This window comes from Stegostoma tigrinum, chromosome 20 (assembly GCF_030684315.1).
Source record: "Stegostoma tigrinum isolate sSteTig4 chromosome 20, sSteTig4.hap1, whole genome shotgun sequence".
NCBI classification, from domain to species: Eukaryota; Metazoa; Chordata; class Chondrichthyes; order Orectolobiformes; family Stegostomatidae; genus Stegostoma; species Stegostoma tigrinum.
Window position 1 is genome coordinate 19,382,138 of NC_081373.1, and position 27,756 is coordinate 19,409,893.

The 27,756-nt window shown below is 41.1% G+C and overlaps 1 protein-coding gene and 1 long non-coding RNA gene across 2 annotated transcripts in view; both read right to left on the reverse strand.

The window, feature by feature from the left end:
* Positions 1 to 17,545, reverse strand: part of LOC125461992 (uncharacterized) — a 119,574-nt gene extending 102,029 nt beyond the window's left edge. Inside the window, exon 1 of the long non-coding RNA XR_007249580.2 lies at positions 17,454 to 17,545. This is a non-coding gene — a long non-coding RNA (uncharacterized LOC125461992). The remainder of the gene's footprint in view (positions 1 to 17,453) is intronic.
* A 1,711-nt stretch (positions 17,546 to 19,256) lies between these two features.
* On the reverse strand, positions 19,257 to 24,919 carry emx2 (empty spiracles homeobox 2). The gene is made up of 3 exons (XM_048551316.2): positions 24,112 to 24,919; positions 22,627 to 22,811; positions 19,257 to 20,446 (listed from the first exon to the last, which is right to left on the reverse strand). Exons 1-3 carry the CDS (start codon positions 24,497 to 24,499, stop codon positions 20,279 to 20,281), a joined length of 741 nt encoding a protein of 246 aa, XP_048407273.1. The 5' UTR covers positions 24,500 to 24,919; the 3' UTR covers positions 19,257 to 20,278.
* Positions 24,920 to 27,756: the final 2,837 nt, after the last annotated feature.

A 27,756-nucleotide genomic window follows, 5' to 3' on the forward strand; every position in this document is an offset into this window, starting at 1 on the left:
TCCTACATCTTTCCTATTGCTGATCAAGTTGTCTGAAAGTGTGAACTTTATGGAACTTGGGAGTCTGCTGTGGCTTGGTGGGTTCAAGTCTGCTACGGAGTTTGAGTGCAAGACTCTCAGCTAATTCTGAAGTGCAGCATTAAGAGGCTGTTCCAAGAGAATCATAGAATCCCTACAGTGTGGAAGAAGACCATTCAGCCCATCCAAACCACACTGACACTCCAAAGAGTATCCAACCCAGACACTATTACGGCACATCTCCAATACATGTAAAATGCACTTATTCACTTCAGTATTGTACTTTGGAGCACACTTGACACCATGCAAAGCAATCACAGAATGTTATTGCAATATTATTGTCAGGCCATTTTGCGCACAGAGACAAGCATTGTGGGTTTGAACAAGGCACATCTCAGGAGCTCTTAGCATATTCTTAGCACTACCTCACTTGAACCCACTTGGATGTTTGTAACATCTCTGCCATGCCATGCCTTGCCTTGCTTTTCCTTGCCTTGCCTTTATGTGCTTTGCTACCTAATTCAGAACCTACAACCTCACAGCACTTTTGCCTTGTCTTGCCTCCTAGCATGAGCTCAAATCCAGGCAGCTTAACATATTTGACAGTAGTGACCAGTCAAGGGGCTGTATGGCACTGTGGTATGTCAATCTCATACCCACAGCATGTATTAGAAATTCACTCAGAGAACCCATTGAATGTGCTTCAACCAAATGGCCCTGTCACAAAGCCTAAGTAGTCTTCGGGGAGTAGTCATCATTCAACTTTATGGGGACTGTCTTCAGTAGGAGAGAACCAGTTTAAAAGGCTAAGGACTTTCCTCAGAAGGGCCTCAGATATATACGCCTTTTTTCTCATCTGAGGATACCCACCACTACGGCTGACAGTACTAAAGCAAGTCCACAGAATCTGTTTGTTGAAAATCAAGGAAAGTTGTCAGCATCCAGTACTTTGGAGGTGGAAGGACACTGAAGAAGTCAATTATTCAGTATTGGAAGCAACATGCTGGGATACAGAGGGAACAACTCAACATATAAGACAGGTAGGAGTAATAGAGCACAGGACGGCAAGGAATGCCCTGGAAAGTGGAGGGGGAAGTTTGCAGGGGTCACCTCGATTGAGAGGCTGAGCCTGTGACTCACTCTGTGAAGCAAAATGTGTGTTTCTTTCTATCCAAATCCAAGTCACAAGTGAGTAACCGAAATAGACACTGGCTGCCACCACACTCAGGGTGACTACAGTAATTCAGCCCAGTGAATCACTTTCAAATTCCCTCCAATGCCAGTATATTCCTTCTTAACCAGGGGACCAAAATTGTACACAGAACTCCAGGTGCAGCCTCACCAACACCCAATGCAATTGGAGCGAGGCATCCTTCTCTTTAAATTCTCACCCCCGTGTAATAAAGACACAAATTCAATTTTCCTTCTTAATTACTTGCTCTAATTGCTGGCTCATTTTAGTGTTGATGCAAAAAAAAAATCCCAGACCCCCTCTGCTGTACTTGTTTTGGAGTCTCCCTCAATTTAAATAATAGTCTGCCTTTTGATTCTTCCTCCAAAAGTACATGACATGGCGAGTCACGATATTAAAATACCATCTGCCAAGCCTCTGCTCATCCTCTCGACTTGTCCTCCCACCTTCATTTGTGTGATCAGTAAATTCAGATACATTATACTCTGCTCCCTCTTCGAAATCATTAATTTCTTTATTCATTAACAGGATGAGCGTCATTGGTCAGGCAGCATTTATTGCCCAGAGGGCAGTTCAGAGTCAACCACATTGCCGTGGGTCTGGAGTCATATGTAGGCCAGAGCCGGTAAGGATGGCAGAGATAATGGGAACTGCTGATGCTGGAGAATCCAAGATAACAAAGTGTGGAGCTGGATGAACACAGCAGGCCAAGCAGCATCTTAGGCCGAGACCCTTCATCAGAAAAAACATTTTCTGATGAAGGGTCTAGGCCCGAAATGTCAGCTTTTGTGCTCCTAAGATGCTGCTTGGCCTGCTGTGTTCATCCAGCTCCATACTTTGTTATCCAGGTAAGAATGGCTGTTTCGTTTCCTAAAAAACATCAGTGAACTGGATGGGTTTTTCCTGACAATCGACAATGAACTCATGGCTATCATTAGATTCTTAATTCCAGACATTTTATTTAATTCAAATTCCACCAACTGCCATGGCAGGATTTGAACCCAGGTTCCCAGAATGTTATCTGGGTCTGTGGATTAACAGTCCCAATGATAATTCCACTAGGCCATCACCTCCCTAGGGCTGGTAAAGCATAAATGGTAAGGAATTGAGACCCAAGTATTGATATGTGTGGCATTCCACTTGTTTCTACTTTCCAACCTAAAAAAGATCCATTAATCCTGATTCAGTATCTTTGTGTATTAAACAATCCTCGATCCATGCTAACACATTACTTTCAATGATGTGAGCTTCTATCTTGTACAATAAGCTGTTATATGGCACTTTATCAACTGCCTACTGGAAATCCAAATACACCACATCCACTGGTTCTCCTTTATCTACTCTGATCATTATCTTCTCAAAAACTCAAGGAAATTTCTCAAACATGGTTTCTCTTTCACAAAACTATGCTGACTTTGATTGCATTGTCCTCAATATCCTGTTACATTTTCCTTAATAATGAATTTTAACATTTTCTCAGTGACAGATGTTTTATATCTCCCCCCATTCTTGAACAGGAGGATTAATCCACTAAAACCATGTGGAATATAATGAGTTCTGGAATATTTCAATAAATTCCTCTAGTCTATATTCAGCCACTTAAGTCCTACAATGCAGGCTAACAGGTCCTAGAGACTTGTCTGCTTTCAATCCCATTAGTTTGTCCAATACTTTATCCCCTGTTGTGAAAATTGTTCCAAAACCTTCCTCCCATTAGCAGCTTGCTTATCCTTTATATACCTAACAGAACTCCTTCTGATTGATTTTATGCTCTTCCCACTTTACCTTTATTATCAATTTTCAAAATGTGTATAAAGAGCAAGGGTATTATTCCTGGCAGCCTGGCCAATATTTACCTTATCACCAGCATCACAAAAGAACAAATTACCTGGTCATTATCATGTTAGCACAAGCAGCTATGCCCACATCCCATGAATGAATAACAATTGTTACTCTGTGTAGGAGCATAGTATGCATACATTGGTTTCTGTGTTTCCTACAATCTTCACAAGCATCCAGTGGCCATGAAGGATGCTATTCTTCCTTCCCCATGCAAATGACAGTGATGGTGAAACCTATTTATCCACAATTGCACAACTATTTATTTTCTTTTATGATTGTCCTTATTACATCTTCACAGAAATGGTACTAAAAATCAGAGGCTGGACCACCCAGAAGTATCCATCCCCACCATTTTCTACTTCCATGCTCCTTAACTGCATAGACCCCAGAGCTTTTATCCTGATTCTTGCCCTTCTAATGTGCAATTGCACAGAAATCAAGAATACCTTGGAGTCCTGAAGCCTAAGAATGGCACACTACTGCCATAATGCTGACCTATTCCAAACTCAGGGAAAACATCTCAATGTAGCACCAGGCTCCTCAGTCACATAGAAATGGCAGCACTGTGATGGTACAAATTAGGTTGCAAGTTACAATTAATGTATAGTGAAACGTATACTGTCTTCAGAGTATAATTTCTGCAAAATCTGGTGCTTAATATTTTTGATGAGCTCTTACACTTTTATAGTAAGTTTAATTATGGTGAGAGAAGATGTATTCATAGAATCATAGAAACCCCTCAGCATGAAAGCAGGCCATTTGGCCAATTGGGTCCACACTGAAACTTGGAAAAGCGTTCCATCTAAACCCACCTCCTCACTCCATTCCTGTAACCCTGCATTTCCCATGGCTAATCCATCTAGCCTGCACATCCCTGAACACCCAAGGGCATTTACAATGGCCAGTCTATCTAACCAGCTCATCTTGATCAAGGGATATTAAGAAGCAAGGATAGCACATAGGGCTTACAATGGATGATATGATCATAAGGAATGTTCTAAATTTTCTTCAGCTTCTTTGGTAAGATTTACCCAAACCTGCCTTCCACCTCTGCAATATATTTCTGCTCACTCACTTCTTGCTCCTTTACCTGGATATCTCCTTTCAATGGCCAATTTGTTATTGCTGCCAAAACATGTTGGAGACCATTTGGGGAAATCTTCACCAAAACTAGTGGGATCAAGTACAACACTAGTTATTCAACTGTTCAATGCTATCGAGGCCAACAGAAAGTAATGCTGAGTGAGGTTAAAACTGGCATTCCAACCAATCCTATTGTTATTCCCATTCAGTGGATTATCTCCTGAAGATCTCAACGAGCAAAAAACAAAATTTCTCAGTAACTAAATTTCCGTACTTCAGAAATTTTGTTAAATCAGGCCACAGTGTAGAAATTAAGCAGCAATGAAATTCAGCCCTGGGTCCTTGTCATTGAAAATGTTTGACTTGATAACTGGATTACTCATGTTTATTTTTCAGGTGACAAATGGAAATTTTCTCTGAGTCCAATGGGAGCAGAGACCCAAGTGACCCACAGACACTTTTTATCGAAATTGATTTGCTAGATGTAACACATTAGACTTACCTTACAAAAATAATGTGAATCCTAGCATTACAAAACAGGATGGAGTTAGAAACTACAGCAATACAAAAGCAAAATGTTGCAAACACTGCATAACTGAAGTTATTGGTGTTAGAAGCAACACGAAAAAAGTTCCTTCATTGTTTCAAGCACATAATGTGAAGAAGATCAACACCTATTATAATGTCTTAAGAACTAGAATTCAGTATGAAAATAAACAATAATAACAAAGTGAATACAAAAGACGAAGAATTATAATGGTATTTAAATGAAGTCAAGACCATTGGGTGATATATCTGAGCATTCAAGTTAGAAGGAAGCATAGGCCATTCAGCCCCTCGATCCAGTTCCACCAGTCAATAAAGTCATAGTTAACCTGATTGTTCCAATTTCCTGCCGAGACTTGATAACCTCTTATCCCTTCCTCATTGAGAATCTATCTATCTCTGCTTTAAAAATGTTGAAAAATACTATTTCTGCTGTCTTTTGAGGAAGAGAGAGCCAAAGACCCTCAATCGCCTGTGACTAAAATAATCTCCTTAACTCTGTCTTAAATGAGGACCTCATTGTCTAGTAACAATGATCCCTAATCCTAGATTCTCCCACGAGGACAAGAACTTTCCACATATATCTTGTCAAGGCCTTGCATATAATGTCATACAGCACAGAAACAGATCCTGCAGTCCAACATATCTGCACCAACTGACATCCCAATCTGACCTAGTCCCATTTGCCAATAGTTTTCCCATATTCTTTTAAACCCTTCTTATTCATATACCCGCCCAGATGCCTTTTAAATACTGTAATTGTACCTGCCTCCACCACTTCCTGAATGTGAAAAAGTTACCCCTTGTATCCTTTTTAAATCTCTCCCCCTCACCTAAAACCTAAGCCCTCTAGTTTTGGACTGACCCACGCTGGGGAAAAGGGCTTTGGCTATTCACCCTATCCATGCCCCTCATGATTTTATAAACCTCTATGAAGTCACCCCTCAGCCTCCACCACACCAGGGGAAAACCCCAGCCTATTCATTCTCTCCCTATAAGTCAAATTCTCCTATCCTTCAGTCACCCTTGTAAATCTATTTTGCACCCATGCCTCCAACTCTTCGAAACTCCATTAGATCAATCCTATCATACCCAATCTTTCCTAATAAGAAATTCCACCCATTCCAGTATCTATTCAAAGAAACAGAACAGTTCTCTAAAGTATTTCCAACAGTTTACATCCTACTTTTAAGTAGAGAAACCAAAACTGTGCATAGTACTCCAGATATAGTCTTACCAATGTCCTGTATGAACAGAACAAAATTGTCCTGCTTCAACGCCATTCCAATGCCAGGTTGTAGACTGGACATGCAAATGTTTTGTGGTTTGTATCAAACAGCATATCCCTTTGTCTGTTCATAGTCAGTAAGGCACTGACTGTACCCAACCAGCCTGTGCTTCTAAAACTCACAATACAGTGCCCAATATTATATGTGATTCTTCAATGGGACAACCTTTGCTGGATTTCTTAAATGTGCAATAAAATTACACTGACAACCAGTTTTGGATTATTAGGAAGACTCACTATGTGGCATACTCAAAGATACATATAATAATGCACAGAGCCTGTTCTTTAATTGAAACAACATGCACATGACCTGTCCTGTTTCAATGAACAAAATAATTGACAGCTACTCTATGGTTAATTTCTCAGGACAATGTCTTCAGAATCAGAGTCAACCAGCCTGGTTTAAAATTTAAATAAAGTCTGATAGTTAACCAGCAATCATAATTAATTGCTACATTCTGCAAAACCACTACCAATCAGATTCCAGAGACAGTAGGAACTGCCTATGCTGGAGAATCTAAGATAACGCAGTGTGAAGCTGGATGAACACAGCAGGCCAAGCAGCATCACAGGAGCAGGAAAGTTGACGTTTCAGGTCGAGACCCTTCATCAGAAAACCAATCAGATTCCATTTGCCACTCTATCACATTCTCCTCTCATGCAGTATAAGTGTTGGTTTTTGTTAATTGGTATTCCTGCAAATTGTCCTGATAAGTGCAAGTCAAAAAGATTCAACAATGTATCTTATTTTCAGAAATACTCAAGTTCCATACTACCATATGGCTCCATCTTGTAGTCTCCTTATGTTGTCTTCACAATTTACTTTCCAACCATCTTCGTACCATCAGCAAATTTAACAACCATACCTTTGGTCCATTCATACAAGTTAGTTATAAATAATTTAAAAAGTTGAGATCCCAACATTGGTCTTTGTTACATCTTGCCAACCAGAAATCACCCATTTATTCCTACTCTCTGATTCCTGTTAACCAGCCAACCTTCTATCCATCCAATATGCTAGCTCCTAAACCATGAGATTTATTTTCCACAAGAACCTTTGAAGGTCAAATTTCCATTTGAAAGTTCCATATGATGAAATTTGAATGCTTGTCATTTTTTTTGTTTGCCATATAAAATACCTTATTGTTGTTCTTTAAAATAACATGTACTTGAATCTCAATACAGAGCCCGTAGTTAATTGTGACATGTCAAAATTAGTGTGCTGTAAGTTATAGTCTGCAAGTTTAACTTTTGAATTGCACATCAAACGGTTCATTAGTAATAAACTGGGCAGAGTTTCCTAATTGTAACTTCACATCATGGACTGTTCTTAATAAAATTGGACTCACTTTAAATGTAAGTTGAGAAGGTTGTGCATTTGTAAATGGCATAAATTAAAATGCTAGACCACTTTGTTCCTCATAAATACCACCATCTGCTTCCTGCCATGCAGTATGCTGTTACACTGACTTTCCTGTACTAGCAGCTAACAGTTTCCCACCTGCATGGACATTAAGTGACAGTACAACTTCAAGGTCAGGCCCAGCCGTATCTGTGAAGCTCCCAGGCGTGAAACCCATTTCAGAAATTTACTGAGAGATACCTGAAGCCTTTATTCTTCTGTTCTTCCCAGAGGCTGCCTGACCTTCTGAATGTTTTCAGCATTTTCTGGTTTGTTTAAGGTTTCCGCATCTAAAGTATTCCTTTCATTCAAGACCAATTTAAAAAGTGATCTGTTATCTATTTGACCTATTGGCAGTTTAAACCTTAAGTGTAGAATTTAACAAAGTATTGAGAAAACACGGTCTCTTCGCTTTTCTTATTCTTGTTATATGGCACCATTGATATGGCTACTGGCTTATTGCTTGTACTTAGAAAAGGTGTTCTTGGCAATTTTTCTTCAATTAATGCAGTGTGGTGACTGGATGTGAGTTTGCTCGCTGAGCTGGAAGGTTCGTTTTCAGACGTTTCGTCACTATTCTAGGTAAGATCATCAGTGAGCCTACGGTGAAGCGCTGGTGTTATGTCCCACTTTCTATTTATCTGTTTAGGTTTCCTTGGGTTGGTGATCTAATTTCCTGCGTTGGTGATGTCATTTCCTGTTCTTTTTTTCAGTGGGTGGGAGATGGGCTCCAAATCAATGTGTTTGTTGATGGAGTTCCAGTTGGAATGCCATGCTTCTAGGAATTCTAGTGCGTGTCTCTGTTTGGCTTGTCCTAGGATGGATGTGTTGTCCCAATCAAAGTGGTGTCCTTCCTCATCTGTATGTAAGGATACGAGTGATAGTGCGTCGTGTCTTTTTGTGGCTAGTTGATGTTCATGTATCCTGGTGGCTAGCTTTCTGCCTGTTTGTCCAATGTAGTGTTTGTCACAGTTCTTGCAAGGTGTTTTGTAAATGACGTTTATTTTGCTTGTTGTCTGTATAGGGTCTTTTAAGTTCATTAGCTGCTGTTTTAGTGTGTTGGTGGGATTGTGGGCTACCCTGATGCCAAGAGGTCTGAGTAGCCTGGCAGTCATTTCTGAAATGTCTTTGATGTAGGGGAGAGTGCTTATGGTTCCTGGGCCCGTTTTGTCTGTTTGTTTGGGTTTGTTGCTGAGAAATCTGCGGACTGTGTTCATTGGGTACCCGTTCTTTTTGAATACGCTGTGGTGACTGTTCTATTTGTTCTTGTGAATGGTGTTCCAATGTCTTTTAGGACTAATGCATGTCAAAGCCACCTTGTTGTGAGACTTGAGGAGAATTCAGAGTTCAGAGATGAGACTATTCCCATGTACTTGCTCTCTGGCTCTGCTTGGTAATTGAGATATTGATTTCAGGAAATGCTGAAATCTTGATAAGTTTCTGCAATGTAGATAGTACATATTGCAGCTGAGATGCTCTGGAGTAGGAGATGTGAGACATTTAGACAGATGGATGAAGTGTCAGTTTTGTGGATTTTTTTTTGTCCTGATGATGTTAAGCTCTTGATTGTTTCATCTCCTCTGGCATCTAGAGAGTATCATATTCATAACTTTTGGCATGTTTGCCTGGAACTTTTAGACAGTCGCTTCATCCAAAATGCATTACTTTAGTTGCAACAATGATGATGCTATAATATTGAATGTTGAGATTCAGCTATGGTAATGCTGCTGAAATATGGGGAGGTGATTTGACTGTCTCACTCCAAAGAGGAACATTATCTGACAAGCCATTAGTTTGAACCTCAGGTTATTTTGATCTTGTTGCAAGCTGAGGACTTGTAAATGGAATGCTATGCAATCATCAGTGAACAGTTGCACTTCTGACCTTGTGATGGAGTGAAGATCAGTGAAGCAGCTTGAGACAACTGATCTTCACACACTACCCTATTTCTTTTCTTTTTGCTGAACTTCCTTTGGGTGATTCCAAGGTGATTGGCTCCAAAGGCCACGATCTTTAAAATAATTTCACCCAGTCACAAGGTTTTCATATTTATGAAGGCTTTTTGATCCCAGAAGTTGAATGTTGACTTGATGTCAAAACCAGTCTCTCAAAGTTCTGGAATTTATCACTGGACTGCACGTTTGGATCAAAGTTTTAATGAGGTCTGGGGTCCACTGGTCCTGACCCATCTATATTGAACATCCGGTGACGAGATTATTAGTAAGTTTAGGTGCCGAGATGACATTGTTGATTCCATTCCACCTCATTTTTGATGATAGATTGTTCAGAAGAAGATAATTGACTAAGTTAGGTTTGTCAATTACCCACAAAGATTCCATGTGTAGCACTAAATCAGATAGAGTGTTACAATGCCCAGGATGCCGCACACCCAAGCCATCCTTATGCTGAGTGCTACGAGCCTCAGACAAGTAGCACGATATAACTACATCTGTTTTGTCTTCCATGTATTGTTTCATATTTTTATGTATTCAATCTCTCGTGGGCATGTGTTCCTGCAATAATACAACTACAAATCACAAAAACAAATTATGCATTGGTGCCAGTATTAAATCAGATTTACATTCCCATTCTAGTATCTATGGAACTGTGGAGTCATTCTGACCGCCTATTTAAATGTTGGTATATGTGGGACAGGAGCCATAGGCAGATAGAAAAAACGGATGGGTTAGGGAAAATAGGAACTCTGATCAACATTCTGTTGGGCATTGGGGTGAGGCTTGCCTTCTAATCTTTAATTATGTGCAAGTCCTGTAAGAGTTTTTCAACTGGAATGGAGTTGCGTTGATGTAATGGATGAATTATTTCAAGTTCTAACACACTGTCCTTTGGACGCGAACACATTCCGTGGTGACTCAGGTGTTGGGAGAGAATGAGCGGAGTGTTCACTCGATGTGGTTTTACCAGGGTCCAGTTGCAGGGTCCGCAGATTTTTTTTCCCTTTGGGGAACATGTCCTGTCACCACCGACACGTCATGCCATCCAACCATTAGACAATGGTTGTCCAACGATAATAAAAGATATTCATGACTGATTTCAAAATGAAAATGATCGAATGACTCCTGTTTGAGAAATTAACTGCCAGCTAAGCCTTAATAATTGGAAAAATATTCTTACGCTGCGAGGAAGACAACAGATGCCGAGCGTGTCAGGAACTCACCTGTCCGTGTCCTCTTAACCCTATCTATGTTCTGCCCAGAGCCGGCCGATTTATCGTCTAGAAACATGATTTCTGAAGCCTGCAACACTGATGCTGGATCTTTGTTTCAAAAGATGTGTCATTTTAGACCGCTTGGAACTGAATAACTGTATTGGTGCGAATGATCTTGCTTTGACCCAATTAGCAATAAAAAATACGTTTTATGCGAATGTCTCATTTGCAATCGCGGTTTGCTTATCGATTGTAATTCCATTTTGTTCTGTAAAAGCGTAATTACGCACAAAGTCTTGCGTGGTCTGGGAGGCAAAAAAAAATCCCAGGCAGACTGTTGGGTGAGTACGTACATTTCCTGCAATCGGCCACCGAAAGTAAAAACAGTGCTACTTGTATTTTAGATACAGGAATGTAGTTTCTGCCGCGATTTCACCTGGAATCAGCAAATCGAAATCCTTCGGCCCTTCATCAGATCCTAGATCCTAGCCCCATCCCCATCTGTTTGTTCCCCGAAGATTTCTGTCGCTGATATTCTATATAAACAACGGTGCTGTTTCTAGGGAAACTTTTTTCCCCCCCAAATCATGAGTATGTTGAATCGCAGCGATAAGTGAAATATTTATCGCCCTGTCGGAATGTTTACAAATATCTCCCACTTAGCGGACAGAAACGCGGCATTAGCGTTTCTCAATCCATTTGTTTAAATCGACACTATCTGCCTACTGAATCTGTAGATGGTTAACATTATAATCGGACCTCGCATTCACCATGGAGTAACGTTCTAATAATCTATGAAAGTCTTTAGGCAAACACTGGAAGAATGTAATGTTCCATAATCAGCTTTTGTCCTTCGGGGAGCCGGTGAACTGACACTACGGCACTGAGGAAGAGAATGCACCAGGCCTTGTTAGCGTGTGTGCCATAGGCACAGATATGAGAAAACACAATTCCTTGCCCGGCGACCTGGTTATTTACTGGGAGTCGCTGCCATTTGTTAATGTTTGCCATTATAAACAGAACGCCAGAGCCAAAACAGACTCCTTGGAACAACCTAATAAAGCGCTGACTGGGTCTTCACCCCCACACCCAGATCCACGCACACCCCACACCCAGATCCACGCACACCCCACCCAGATCCACACACACCCCACATCCAGATCCTCACACACATCCCACACCCAGGTCCACACACGCCCCACATCCAGATCCACACACGCCCCACACCCAGATCCACACACACCCCACACCCAGATCCACACACACCCCACACCCAGATCCACACACACGCCACATCCAGATCCTCTCACACGCCACATCCAGATCCACACACAACCCACATCCAGATCCTCACACATCCCATATCCAGATCCTCACACATCCCACATCCAGATCCATACATTCCACACCCAGATCCTCCCACACCCCACATCTAGATCCACACACACTCCACATCCAGATCCACACACACCCCACATGTAGATCCACACACATCCCACACCCAGATCCACACACACCCCACACCCAGATCCACACACACCCCACACCCAGATCCACACACATCCCACATCCAGATCCTCACACATCCCACATCCAGATCCATACATCCCACACCCAGATCCTCACACATCCCACATCCAGATCCTCACACATCCCACACCCAGATCCTCCCACACCCCACATCTAGATCCACACACACTCCACATCCAGATCCACACACACCCCACATGTAGATCCACACACATCCCACACCCAGATCCATACATCCCACACCCAGACCCTCACACACCCCACACCCAGATCCTCACACATCCCACACCCAGATCCATACATCCCACACCCGGATCCTCTCACACCCCACATCCGGATCCTCTCACACCCCACATCCAGATCCACACACACCCCACATCCAGCTCCTCACACACCCCACATCCAGATCCACTGATATCCCACATTCAAATCTACACACACACACGTATCAAAATCTACGCACAAATATCCACACACACCCCACAGCCCTCACATCCAGTTCCACGCACAAATTTCCACACCCTTCCCGCCACATCCAAACTCGCACAACTATTCACACGCAGAGATGTATGCGCACACACCTACAAACATTATGGGCACGTGAGCAGTTAAGAACGAGAGCACTTAAAACAACTATTTGTTATTTTTTAATGGCATCGTTGAAACTTTTAGCTGCTTGTTGAATTTACGCAAACGATAGACCTAAATATAGATCAAAATTGGAAGAAAAAGTCAGACTTAGAGCGTTTTCAATGAGAAAGATTCGAATACGACGGGATGTTGGTGAAATTCGTAACATATTGAATCTTGCGTGCCATTATGTCATAAGGCGAAGAAATGGGAAACACTTTGAACAGTAATTCTCTTGCCAACTGTGTGAAGTCGTCTTTAATTTCTTATTCCTGCAGGTGTCAACATGAGGTAACATGGAGCACTGAGAGTGGAAGGGGACGTAAAACTATTTCCTAGCTACACGTTTCACAATATGCATGTTGCATGTTCAAAGACAGATTCAAAGAAAGGTCTTACGTGTAAACGCTTTTGTGTAATGGGTATATTATAATGTCTAATGTAATGCATTAAATAGAGACACAAACGGATTTTGGGAATGCAACATTTCACAACTCTTGATTAAAGACTATCTCGCTGCAAATCACACATAGGCAGCGATTATTTGAGACATTAATAGATTATTTCATAATCAGATTAATAGTTATTTAATCTAAAGGTATACACGGTTAGTTCCAAACCGACCAATATTCAACATTGAATGCTCAGGAAAACATTACGCTAGAAAGTGCTAGCTTGCCATTAGGGAACCTGTAATGTGCTCGTCTGGTGTAAGTTATGGACAAAGTACAAATGTAGCCTTATATATTTTGTTCTAAGATGTTTTAGGAATTGAGCGGCAACTGATGTTGTGCACGGGCTCCTATTAATTTGCTATATAGGGACCGTGCTGCAGTGCAATAGTTTGTAGGACTCACTTTTCCTGACGCTATTGATTAGTTACTGAAAAGTGATAATAAATTGAAATCTATGACTCCAACACTTCCGCCTCTCGCTCTCTCTCACAAACACACACACACACACACACACACACAGACAGACACAGGTGCCTTAAAAATTATCCGAACTGCCGTCAGATCTCCGCTTCATTTTGCTTGCGGTTGTGGCATTTATGAGGTGTAAATAATAATAGGCGATTTAACAGCAAGGTTTGGGTCTAATGGGTTCTAATGGATGATATGGTCACTTTGCGAGCACGATTGTCTTTTTGTTTCAGTTGCCAAGAATGAACCGATGTTAATAAACCTGGGGCAGCTCAGCTACGCGAAAAACTTCATTGTGAAGATGTCGCCGAGAGACAGACCTTACTTAACTCATTGGTGTAATCAAACACCTAACTGTCTGTCTCAACTGAAGATAAAATGTTAGAGAGCTCTGTCCCGGTTTAGAACTGAACACATGCTCCGACACAGCGTCGGCTAACACCGCCAATAGGTCCAATGGAAGCCGAGATCGCCAAGTGAAATTGGTCAATTTCTTCCAAATGAGCACTGAACAAGGATGGTCAGAGATGACGAGCCTGTAATAACCGGAGTATACAGTGAGTGGTTGCCTAAACACAAGCTGCCGGACGATTTTTAAACTATATGAGCTGTATCGTGTCGCCGGCTGCTCGCTGGTTCCATAAAATATGGCTCTGTTCAGCCATTAATTGAGCTGCTTTCAGAAACTTCTTTAATAATTAAACCCCTGACTATACATTATACTCAATGTTGCGCCTGTCTGTTTCACATTTCATATGTCTGATGGCACCGTTCGGTTGATTTTTTTCTAAACTGCTTTAAAAATGACAGTAGAAACTTTAGATACACACCGTTTTTTTGTCATTAATATGACTTGTGACACAGGCCGATAGTGCCCGTTGAACCTGGATTGGTGAAAAAGAAACAAAACAATGCACCACGCAGATAAGCATGTGCAAGAATTAATCCTTTATTATACCGTTATTGTTTGATATGTGTGCCCCTACAAGGCCAATTTTATCAAAATACTTATGTCAACTTGACCGCTCTTTCGTTTTAATGCCGACGGGAGTACCGGAGACAACAGTACCTGCACTACAAAAGAAGCCAGCGGCTTTTTAATCTTTAAGTGTAATCACTAGGCTTTAGAATCAGAAGCATGTTCACTAAGAAATACGTTTTGTTTTATGATTCGGCTAAAACCGAATAATTTTAGTTACCAAAAACAAAACATGTAAGCGTCTACCAATTAATTTGAAGCAGACGCACAGTAACTCTACGGCTCCAGGCAATCAGTACGTCATTTGCCAAATGAAAAGGCATACAACTGAATTTATAATAGCACTCCGATCAGAAAAGTCCCTATATAATTCGATATTTTTGTGCATTCAGTGGCCAGCCTTCGTAAATAATATACAAAGTAAGGAAACATAATCCAGCAAGCTGAAATGTTTAATTCATCATTATGCAAGCTAATTGGAAGGTGATTATATGGTAATTGCTCATTAGCGGTGTATATTTATCGCTGTACCTTATGTCAAGGCCATGGGAATTGTGTAGAGCGTGTACTCTCATTTCAAGGATCAGTTTCAGAGGCAATTCGTGAAACTTGATGGATCAAATTTATCCTGACGTCAAGTCCATCAAGAGCAATAGAAGCCTTGGTATAAATAATGGCTGTAGAGTGGGCATGGCAGTTCAGCTTTGCTTTTTAGCTGGTGGAAGAGAGACTTAGAATGCGGAAAGGTTTGGGCGTGGGGAATCAGGGTCTTTGAGCTGAGCTCTGGAAAATAAATTGGTGCAGCAACAGGGTTACCGAGCTAACACAACGCCCGTGATTGAGAAAGATTGCTTCACGTGCTGGGACTGTGGGCGCAGCTCTGTCTATTGTACAACTGCGTGTTGCAACTGGAAGGAAAGAGTGGCAACACTTTGATCAAACAGCACACAAAATGTAAAAAAACGTATGCCAGTTCGAGACAAAAAGGGTAAACAACCGTAATGATTGGGAAACAGTCTTTCGGGCGGTGATAAATGACGAGTAGAACAATATAATACATTAATGTATTAGCAATTTCAGTAGGTAAGAATTTACGCAGCATTACATATGATGTCGTATCCTATAAAAATGGCTGCGGGTAGTAGTGGGAACTCAGTTCAATATAATTAACCTCCTCGCTGAATTTGGAACTTGTGTTTTTTCGCCTGAAAATTGTCATTTGTGAGCTCAGCAAGTGAATGAATGGGTATTCTTCTAGTCAGGTTTCTGATATCTTAATGACTCACTCTGCTGGATTGCTGGGATAATTACAGCCAATCGAGTCAATGAGAAAAGACTGATTTATTGCCCCTTTTTTTGTTGGAGCTTGAAACCGTGACATTAAAGTGTTTTAAGTCTTCGACTGTCCGACCACGACCAGGTATCACACGGATTAGGGTTAGTGCTTGGGTCACTAGGTTCTCAAAACTCCCACTTCCAAATCGCAGCGGGCTTGTTTTCTTAAAGTAAATCAATTGATATATGAGGTCTAAGTAGTTCCTAAACAGTGATACTGATCAGAGAATACAACAGTGGTGTTGAGTAAGGTTTGGGTTTCTGACTGAAAGCAGAAGGGGCATCAAACTGACGCCCGTATATCAGGAAAATGACTTTCTAATGAGCAACACTTCATGGAGAAGTTTCACAATGAGTTGACTTTGTTTGTAATCACGTTGCTAATTTCCGTAAAGCTGTACTGTGCGATACGGATATAAATTAACTTTGAGACGCTTGAATAAAATTAACAAAGGAAACGAGAGGAAGGAGTTACAGGAAATTGGGGACAGAATCACGAATCCTTTTTAAGAAAAAAACGAAAAGAGCGGATAAACGCTACTCCATCTCCATTCACATATAGGTATATAAAAATCACCAATATTACTTTTCAAAAGGGACATCACTCTTTCAAAGCCCATTTTTCTTTAGCAGCGAGACAATTATACCTTCACCAATTACATACAAAACACCGTGAGCTATAAGCCAGTTCTCAACCAAAAATATTATCTTAGTGAAGCGCTCGGCTATCTCGATATGTTGGCCTGTAAATATTTGTCTGCAGGTGTACACAAGAAATTTTAGATAGCCCACGACACACTTTAATTGTGGCAAAGTGGAGCACCTTCTCTGTCGTCCTGTTATCTACACGGGAAAGGAACCCTTTAAATCAAAGAAAAACTGCCCACTCTTGGGAAGCAGGTATACTGCGCTCACAGGAGCGCTATCCACAACGACGGCAGGTCAGAGTTAAATAATGTGTGCTAACCCAGTCTTGCGTCCCTCACCCATCACACACACCCCCTAAATATCATTACCGTTCAGGATAATCCCGCGCTATTAACAAACGCAACCAGACCGATCACTTTGATATTTTAATGGCAATAATAATCCTATGTCTCCACAATAGAAGACGATTTTAACACAGCGACACACAATAAACAGTGCCACCGGGGATTAAGAATTACGGGCTTTTATTGTTGAGTTTTTTTTTCTAAGCAATGACATTCGGAGCTTGGAATGGATAAAAGCGGATACCTTATTCAGGAAATCTATATGTAGAATAGTATAATTAAACAACAGCACAATTTGCAGCATAATTAGTACATGTCTTTTTTTTCCTTTTTAAAAAAATGAGTAAATGGAGTCAGCGGGACAAGATACAGGAACTTCGACTGAATTAACTGTCCTGTCACTGTTTGATGCTTAGAAAAAGTGCGCCGAATTTGGTTTAAGGGATCAAGGCGAGCCGCCTTTTCCTCCAGTTATTTATCTTAATTCCGACTTGAAAAGATATAATTATCTAGTTTGAACAGACCTGGTATAAAATCCTTCTTTAGCCGGTCAGGGAAAGCTCATGTGTATTCAGCGGCAGCAGGGTCGTCAGCGCCGCTTGGTGTACGCTGAGATAGTGAGTAATGAAGTTGTGTAGTCCTGCGATACAAAGGGCATTAACCTCATTAGCATGAAACCTTTTCTTCTAAGTATTGTGGAACCTTTTCAGCCTCCTAATCCCCTATTTTCAAAGATCGGTTTGTAATAAAGCTTTTAGGTTTTTCAAAGCTAATGGTATTCTCAAAAGATTTATTGCTGTTAGTGCGCAGGACGCTTTAAGTTCTTCCTGCTAAGTATATGTATAGCACAAGACGAATCTTGCCCCCCCCCCCCCCCGCCCCCCGATCCAGATGGGAAACCATTTAGGAAACAGGCCACGCTGCTCTTAAGTGCAAAGCTTTATAATCAAGAACTATGGACTCACTTGCATATTGTTAATCAAATGCCCCAGCCAGAGAAAACGCTCTTGCACAGGCCTAAAATTTAACAAGACAAAAAATAAATCAAAACGTGAAAAAGCGAATCGTGAGTAAATATTTCTTATATTGCTGTGTTCTCCGAACAAGGTTAAAAACCGCGTCCGGGGATAAAAGAAGGACCTATATTAATCAATAAACTTTCAACCGCCGCTAAACTTGGCTTGCTGCCCGTAATGTAAAAAGAAATCTTGTTCCATGTACATCAGTCTGCACCATTTTATTAAAGTCGCCTCGATACTTCGTGGCTTGCATCGCTCTCGATTTCTCCCAAAGTTTGTTTCCGCATTGCGAGGACGCGTGTGCACAGCAATTAATTGTGTAGTTTTTTTTAAAATAATCGCGAGTTAAAACAAAGCGGTTATTTTTGCTGTACTTTGTAACTGCACCGTGTCACAGTGTGACGACTGGTGAGATTGTCCTGAGTTATGTCAAACTATTCCCTCTATTCACGGATTAAGAGATTAAACGAACCAGTGGCGCTACCTCCGCTTCCCTCATATTCCTGGTATGATAATTGCTGAAACTGATTTGCACTTTCACAAAAGATTTCAGGACTCTTTGTAGCTGTACAGAGCAGACGAGATTTCTGTCAATGGAAATAAAACTGATTAATGCAGTCTATCAGGATGAAAAGTAAATGAACCATGAAAAACATTGCCTGGCTCAGAAACCCGTTTTGTAGTCAAGAGCTGGTTACAAACAGTTCAAATGCTACAGTTTTAATTACGATTTCAATTAAAATAATTAAAAAAATATCGTTTTGTGAGGTGAACATGTCAGACACCAACGAAATGATTTTAGTTTGTGCGCCTTTTTCCGTTTTTGCTTTGTTGTATATGAGATACAAAAAAAATGCCATGGCAAATAAAATACCAAACAACAAAGATTTGGATTTCCCTCATACGCATAATCCACCCCCTCCCCCCAGAATTCAGGTAACCATTGAAGAATTTCAATACGAGAGACAGCATTATTGATTGGAAACAATTCCATTGAAATTACACAAATAAACAAAACTGATAAATAATTACTCTGTATCATTTCGAACTCCTTAATGTAACATTTGACACATATACACACCCTGACAATCATACATTGGCGGGTCTTAAGCGAAGGCTTGTGTTCTCCTGCTACGCTACAAAAACATTCAGCCTTCCAAGGGTTAATAGGCTCAATATCACCAAGCCGGTCGATCTTTTAAAAAAATCCGGTGGATATATATTAAGAGATAGAGATTAATGACTTTGACCTTTCTTTGTATTAAAAAAAGAATTCATACATATCTTAACTGCCTTTGATAACTGAGCAGCAAATGGATAAACCTTTATTGACAAAAATGACTTTGACATACTTCTTGGAAGTATCATGTGTTAGAATTGCAACAAACTCAACAAACACAAGTATCTACATTCGATAGAAGACATTACAGAAACATCTTTAACTTTAGTGTCGCTATAAACACGGATTTAAGAAGCTCAGTGCCTTGTTGAACCCTAACCGTCCAGAGATGGCCATTGCTTCTTTCTTTCGCTGACAGTCCTTTTGGTGGCAACTTTCGGACAAGTTCTACCAAACGACACCTCACTGAAATGTTGTTTTCGCTTCAGATTGACGCAGAAGGAAAATCCAGAATACTCTTTAAACGTTTATCTTTTTCAAAAAAGTTTCTTATTTTAAATAAAGGACCGAAATCGTGGTCAAAACGATTCTTTTCTTTTTTTAAAAAAAGTCTAACTTTCTTTATTGTTTTTGTAGAACACTAAGAACGCAGCACTTCTACTTCATTTAAGCGGTATTACAATCACGTCGACTGTATTATTATTTAACAGGATTTTTTAAAACAGCATTTTTTTCTGTAAAAAGAAGCACACAGCTGACAGAACTTCTCTCAAAGCAAATAAGAAAAAAATAAAAAATAAGTCCCGCTTTTTGTTTGAATAATAATCCAGCTTTTCACGAGCGGCTCACATGCAATTCAAGTTTCTGAAACAGGTGTGGATTTTGGTTTTCCCATTCAGTTTTTTTCAAATATTTAAATTCGGAAGTGCAAAAAAGAGTCCGGAATTGGATTGGAAGTACGCGTGAAAGCGAACTGCATACAATATGAACATGTCCGCTTGTCAATCATCTTGCCCCGGAGTTGATTGATTGCTGTCTCTGGACAGTTCACGGTGCGCGCAGTGCCACCTCCCGGACCTCTTCTTACCCCAGCTGCCTCGTCACAGGAATTGCATTTGGTTGAAGTGTTCGTTTACCCCTTTTCTTTTTCTACATCAGCAACTGTGCTGCTTGAAAGTTAACACTATAGTTTGACACGAATGTTTCAGTCCTAATCGTCCGAGGTGACATCGATCTCCTCAGGACTCGCCTGTTTGGTCGCAAGCCTCCACCTATTGACGTGGTGGGTCCCCTTTTTCTTCTGCTGGGCGTCTGTCCCTTCTTCTTCCAGTTTTTGTCGTTTAAATTTCGTCCTTCTATTCTGAAACCAAACTTTTACCTGAAAAGTACCAAAGGTTGCAATTAATTCAATGGTAGCCTGCAGACTTTCTCACTTTCCATTCCCCCAGCTGGTCTTAGCAGTGCAAGCATTTTACGGAGCGGGCTCTGTCAGTAAAACGATGAAAATTTTGCTCTGATCTACAACAAAAAATTTGTTTAGCGCAATTGTTACTGATTTACTTGGCATTTCACGGGCCGCTTTGATGGGGATATTTCCTGCTTTGAACATTAATCCATTTTAGAAGTCTGCAGCGCGTTCAATATTGCAATGTAATAAGTAAGTTAAATAATAAACTAAAATGCAACTTAATAGTATGAACGTGTACAGAATTATAACAATATAACAAACAAGAGCACTGAAATACAAACATAAGCGCAAATTTCTCTGCAATGTACTAAAATAGTGTGTAGCGTTGGCAATCTGCACCAGGCATTACCCTTTATTTAAACACGAGGAGACCAGAGGGACACGATTAGATTTAGAAATACAACAGGACGAAATATTAAAGCTCAAAAGTACAACTTTCTTCCAATGAAATTACATGTATATCCCCCTCCGCCCCAAATGTTCTCTCCTGATCTCCCATCCTTGTTCCCAGTCTCTCCCCAAATCCCCATTCATTTACCTTTCTATATTCACAAAACGATCTCGCATATTTATTTTTCTTTTGGCAGTGGCTGCTTACCGATTGGGGACGGTCTTAAGGCCGAAATGTACTTTTAAATCCGTAAATGAAAGTTGTTTTCCAATCGAGTGACTGGGATACATGAACAGTCTTGTGGGGAACAAATGACAGAGGGAGCAGCGCGCTTGTCTCTGCACCGAACTTTTCAAACATGTCAACTTTTCAAAAGTGATGCTTCCGCTTTGAAACTGCTTTGTTTGGGCTTCATTGCAAACCTCGAGCGCGCTTCGGTAGTAAAATCCTAATCGATTCATTCCACACAGAAACATAGAAGGCCAACGACTGTTAAATATTTAGGGAGAAATAATTCTAATTGTCCGCACAAATGCCGTTCTATTTTATTAGCAGTAAGACGAAGTAAAGTTTGTAGATAAATGGAGAAACCAGCATGCCGACATTTGAGTCCGCTTTTATATAAAGCATCACTGGTCTTGTAATTTTACCCCCATTAGTCAGCGAATGAAATGAACCTGCTCTCTCCCTCTCTCTCTCTCTCCTAATTGAGGGGGATGCCACTGGTTTTCCAAAGAGATGCCGTTTATTCAGGCCATTCGCGACACCAAGACAAAAGACCCCAGTCAGCATCGATTCGCAATCACACAAAGGCACCTTAAAAACCACATTAACTAGGAAATTAAGCCTGACCGCTCCCTTGTTCGACAGCCAAATGAAGACGGCGAGGCATTTGTTCCCCCATAATGTTTTGCCCGATATGGTTTTGAAAAACACAAAGCCTTAAAGCTACACTTGTGCACAGACTGCTGCAGACGGTGAGCCTGGCTGCGCGCTGTATCCTATGCCCGCCGCTTTCACCCTTTACCTGTGCCCACTCCGTTACTGAATTGTTATTATGATTTCCCTTAACACTGGCAATTTGCTGACAGAAGTGGACGGATGCAAATAGCCAAGTCGCCGCGGAAAGCCAGATGTCATCGGCGCTTCTGAGTCTCCCTTCTCCTGAATGATTCTCCGAACTGAAAATCCCAAACAACATTCACACCTAACAAGCTCAAAAGCTAAAATTCACAACTCTTAATAATACAACCACTTTCCCAGCGCCGGGATGAACAGTGCAGTTAGTTTGCAAATTATTCCCTAGCTCCCGACACTAATTGCTTGCGATTAATGTGTAAAATCGTTTAATTTCGTCTAATTATTTTGGTCATCTCTAAGCCGCACAAGTTAAAACCAAAGAACTGAAGAACATTGACTAATTGAGCAGATCTTTCCCTGTAGCCATTTACTTTATGAAGAATAATCCTTCTTAATATAGCTGTAAGTATTTTTTATAAGAATACAATTGTTGACTGTATTTTACAACAGCCCGTTACTAAAGCATCAAATTCTTGCTGGCAAGATCCAGTCAACGGGAACGTTACATAAAAAGGCTTTTGAAGCCTGCATTTCAGCCAGGCTGCAATTGTTCGCAGAATCGTTGAAAAACAGAGGCCAGCACAACCGCCAACGTTTGAAGAAGCTTGAGCTCTCTCACCTGAGTTTCTGTGAGACTGAGACTGTGCGCCAGTTGTTTCCGCTCGGCCCCGACCACATAGTGATTTTTCTCAAAGGCGTGCTCCAGTCTCAGCAGCTGAGACGGGGAAAAGGCCGTTCTGATGCGTTTGGGCTTTCTGGCCAGTGCATTGTGCAATAAAAAACTCTCCGGGCTCGTCTCGTTGCCTGAGATTGACACAAGAAAGCAACAGAAAGAATTCAGAACTAGCTCGTAAGCAGGACCTAATCGTCACTTTGTTACTGTTAAAATTAATCGCCAGTCACCAAATACCACTTTGCACCGAAATTATTCAAGCTGCTCCAACAAGCAACTTCACAAGGCCCTAGCAAACATTTAATATCGATTTGGTTTCATACCATTTGCTTAACATGATATATTTCAGTTACATTAAATTAAATCAATCGAGCGCGCATTCTACACCATTGCTCTTGAGTTCCGAACGAATATAGTTCATCCGAGCTTTTTAGTCGTTTTTCAGCTCAGAGCCTAGGCTGCGCAGGCCATTACAGCTAAACTCAACAGCAGAGAACAAGCACTATTTGTTTTATGAACTATACTTGTTAATAACTGTGCCATTTTAACCGATTTAAGAAGAGTAAACTATATTCGCCCGTCATGGGCAATTTCAATTAATTAGTTTACTCAAATTATATTTTTAATGCCAAAAGCAAAGAACAGCAAAAGCACCCGTTCATTTGACGTCTAAATAGACAGAAAAATAATTCATATCCTCATGTTTCAGCCCATTTAACCGAATAAATGAGAGCAAATATGTGTGTTGTTTTTAACTATTCTATTCCAAGTTCAGGCAATTTCAGAGAATCAAAAAAAATCTACAAGATGTCAAAACAAGAGCCTGTTTTCTGGAATTCAGACATTTTCTTGAATTAAACTCCGTGCAAACCTCATCCCTGGAAGCCCGGCCTTTTGTACACAAACAACTGACCCAGAAAATTTCCAACAACAACATAAAAATACCGACTTCAATATGGGTCTTGAATCGCTTTGAATGAACCCCGGAACCGCATTCAGAGGATGGGATATAGTGAGAAGGTCGGTCTGTCCAGATCCAGCACCTTTACCCCCTCCCCGCCCCCTCCTACCCCCAAACCACCCCACCCCCCACAAAAAAAAAATCCCCAGCAAGTTCAACCTCTGCCTGGGGTCCCCGCTGCCTGTGGCGTCTCGCTGTTTGAGGAACAGGGAGCCCAGGCAATGTTTCCCCCGGCACTGCAGCCCGCTCGGCTCAGCTCCACAAAACAGGCCCGTCAATAAACTCCGGCTTTTAACTTTTGCTTGTTACTTCAGCACACGAGGAATTAAAGGCGATGTACGTGTTAACATTGTAAAATCGGACACGGCGCGTGGTATGAAATAGCCACCAGCTGGAAATGAGTCTAAAACGAACAGTAACATTTAGAGAGAGAGAGAAGAAATCAGTGCATTTTTGAAAGGCAGACGTACCTTGAAACCTGTGTCCCAGATATCTGTACCTGTGTATTAGCCATGGATAGAAACTCGAAGGGTCTCTTTGTTGCGATGTAAACAGGGGATGTGGAGAATGGGAAGACTGCAGCGGGTGACCAGCTAAAGCGTGTGGAGGGACCGGGTGAACAGGCACCGCCGTGTTGGTTTGGTGAGAGACCGCATCTGCGAACACTAGATCCGGGTTGGAGTAGATAGCCCGGCCGCCGGTGTGAAAGCCGTTCAGGAATGGATTCACTGAGCTAGAGTTTGCATAGCTGAGGGCGGCTGGCCTTATAGGTTCCTCGGCTCTCGATGCAGGCAGTGGACTATCCTTAGCTACCAGAGATTCAATGGTGAAACACCGTTTCGGTGTTGGCTGGAACATGACTTGCCAGTCAGTATATCCTCAGTGCGGGAGAGAGGGAGAGAGAGAAAAAAAGAGGACGGTTGTGCGATACTCCCCCCTCCCCAAAAGAAGACGTATTACTGCTCAGACTGAAGAGAGAGTACATTAAAAGTTGGTCCGAGTACACTTTTAGTAGCGATGTGTCCACATAGTCCAGAGACAATCCATCTATGCGGTCACTTTATCACACGCCTGAAAAGTTGTGCAAACGACTTGTTAGTTCATGGGCTAATTAGTGCTGATATCACATAAACAGCTTCCACTGAAGCCCTGTAATGGCTCGATGATTGGTCGCTATTACTCGCCTTGAGGTTGAGGGAAGATTCTTAAAGTGCGTCAATTGCTCTTTAAACCCGGAGAGGCGGACTCCTTCCATACGGAATGGATCAAAGCACCAGCCCAAACCCCCACCGCTCAGCCACCATCCCCCACCCCTCCCTACCCCACACCCCCCCAAAAAAACAAAACCCTCAACAACCAGTCATGGCTCAACAACCCATCTAGCAGAGAGAGAAAAAAAAACTGCTGGGCTATTCGGTACCTGCAGCGCGCGCGCACACACACACACACACACACACACACACACAAAGCCCGAACGCAATGTGACAAAGCATCCGATAAGTAAATACCTTTATTTAAAAAAAAACAGGAACGACAAACATTTGCGGAGGGGGAAAGCTTGTGTAGGCGCGGCTTTCAGTGTGTGTCCTGAATTTCCTCCGCCTCACATCGTAACGCGCTTTACATTTACTCCGCAGAGCACAGTATAGAACAGTACCGAGGGATTACAAGGTAGCTTTACAAATGATTCTTAAAACAACAAAATGCTAAATCTCCTTCAGATGAAGAGAGCGCAGTTTCCCGGAGTTTCGGGATGGCTCCTTGTTTTGGTTACCGCCTCGTGTCCAGGGACCTTGTTCGGACTGAATCCTCTACATTTCTATTGGTCAGGTAGGGGAATTATACAATTAGATAATTATATCGACTCTGCGCAGTCTGCGTGATTCCTAGGTGCGTTAATGCTCCTTTCTCTTTGCCGCATGTTAATAATTCGGGCTATATTAAGTAAACACAAAGAATTAAGAACCCAGCTTTGTTTCATTCTCCAGCACTTAATTGCATTCCACTCCAGAGAGTCTCGTAAACAGGTATTTCCCGCATTCATTAAGGTCAGGAGATTAAATATTGAAGCACCTTGTTAATCAGTCAGTTTATTCTATCCTTCCCACTATATTTGAGGAGGTTGTATGTACTGGGTGCAGGGAGGTCCGCCGATCTATAAAACCTTCCCACCAATCGAATGTTCAGTTTCAGTTGTTTCCCTGGAAGGTGTCATTTAAAATGTGGAATTCTAGATCTTGCCCATACGTACATATTCTTTTGCGGTACAAATGTAAATAGTTTAACATTGTTGTGTTGCCCGCTTCTCTGGGTACAGTTTTTTTTAAACTGTGTCAGACAGCAGTTTGAAGGTGGGGTAGAGGTGTTCGATTGTGCCTTTCACTGTAACCCTTTGTCGCTCTTGTTTTAATTACTGCCATAACACAACTCGAGCTGTTCCTCAAGCTGTTGCGAAGAAACATCTTGTCGTTTTAAATATCGCGCTTTTTTAAGTCTTCGGCGTTATTATCAAAATCACAATTAAATCAAGAACATTATTCCGTTTTGTTATTGATATCAGAATGGATTCAATAAGGATAAAGCCGCGTGAGCCTTTGGAAACTCAAATGTTTTAATGTGGTGATATTTTCTTCTTGAAATAGTGTAAACCTCCATTTTTTTCTGCTCGGTGTTATTAAAGAACAGGCAATGTAGACTTCACAGAAAAATAAAGACTTTTTGCCTCTGTGTTGGGTAAACACCAATATGACCACAACGGCTAGCCCCTGGAAAATGTTGAAGGCATTATCTGCGCGCGCCATGCCCACAATTTCTATGAATGGCCCTTTTTAAACATTAGTACAATGGAATACACTGTTAAATGATTACATATTATCGAAGACAGAGACTCAGTTAATCTTATCTTTCAATTCCATCTCAGCCAGAAAATATTTATCTTATTTTAAGGGTCAGAACTTTAGTTATTGCTTTATGTTTGGTAAGAAGGACCGGGTCGACATCAAAGAATGTTCTAGACCCATGATGGAGCTTGGTTTGAAGTTCTAGGGTATAATGAACCCGCTCGGTTCCATACTAATCCCACAGTGAAGCGGCACTGCTCAAATAAACATCTCAAATATATAGCTCTGTGTGGTTTGAGCGCTGCGGGAAATTATATTTTATTTCTTCCCAAACAAAGTGCCTAATATGGGTCACAATGAATGACTTTTAATTATTCATGTCGTCTCATGATCTCGGTCATGATTCGAATTGAAATTCAGCAACAATAGCATGGGAAATAATTTCCTTTCCAACCACTGCATTGTGTCATCTGTTCTGAATATACCGCAAAATCGGTTTATATTCAGAAGCAAACAAGGTTATGTTCTGCATGCTGTGTTAGATAGTTTTGTGAGCACTCTTCCGCCTATCACTCAATCACTGTTACAAAGCATCAAAATCAGGAGTCGAAACTGAAAATAATTCAAATGCGCAAGGAAACACTGCTTGCTCGCTACTCGTGTTTCACAAGCATGCTTTGCATTTACAAATAATAGAAACATGTTGTTTAAATAGCTATAACCAAACACCAATGCTATCAATAAAAATCAGCAGCAGATTTGGGAGTTGTTCATGTTGCGTTTTCTATGGTACAGGCAAGACCGCATAGATTCCGGCTGTCAGAAATACTAATAAATGCAGCACTAATTATTTTTAAACTCTTGGAACACAGTCCCGATAGATACTTACAGCTCTAAAGCTTGGCAGTTTTATTGTAACTTTCTATGAAATTAAATGATACATTTTCCTTAAGCAATGGATACAAATATTAATCACCAGTTTCGTCTCCCGGAAACACTGGACAGTCATTATGTAATGCCGGCATACTATTAGCTCATTTTTAAAAAATCTTCAAAATAACACTACATCATGAAGTTGATAGTGATTCATGCAAACAAAAATCAAATTTCAAAGCGCAATTAATTAAAAAATCTATATTTACGTATCAGACGTGCTGTGGTTCCTTACGGTTCAATGTTGTGTCTGCGTTTTTACTTCAAGGTTAACTGTAAACGTTTTGGCAGAATTGAAGTGGAGTTTTAATCCTTAGCCAACCCAGCCTACCATTTCAAAAA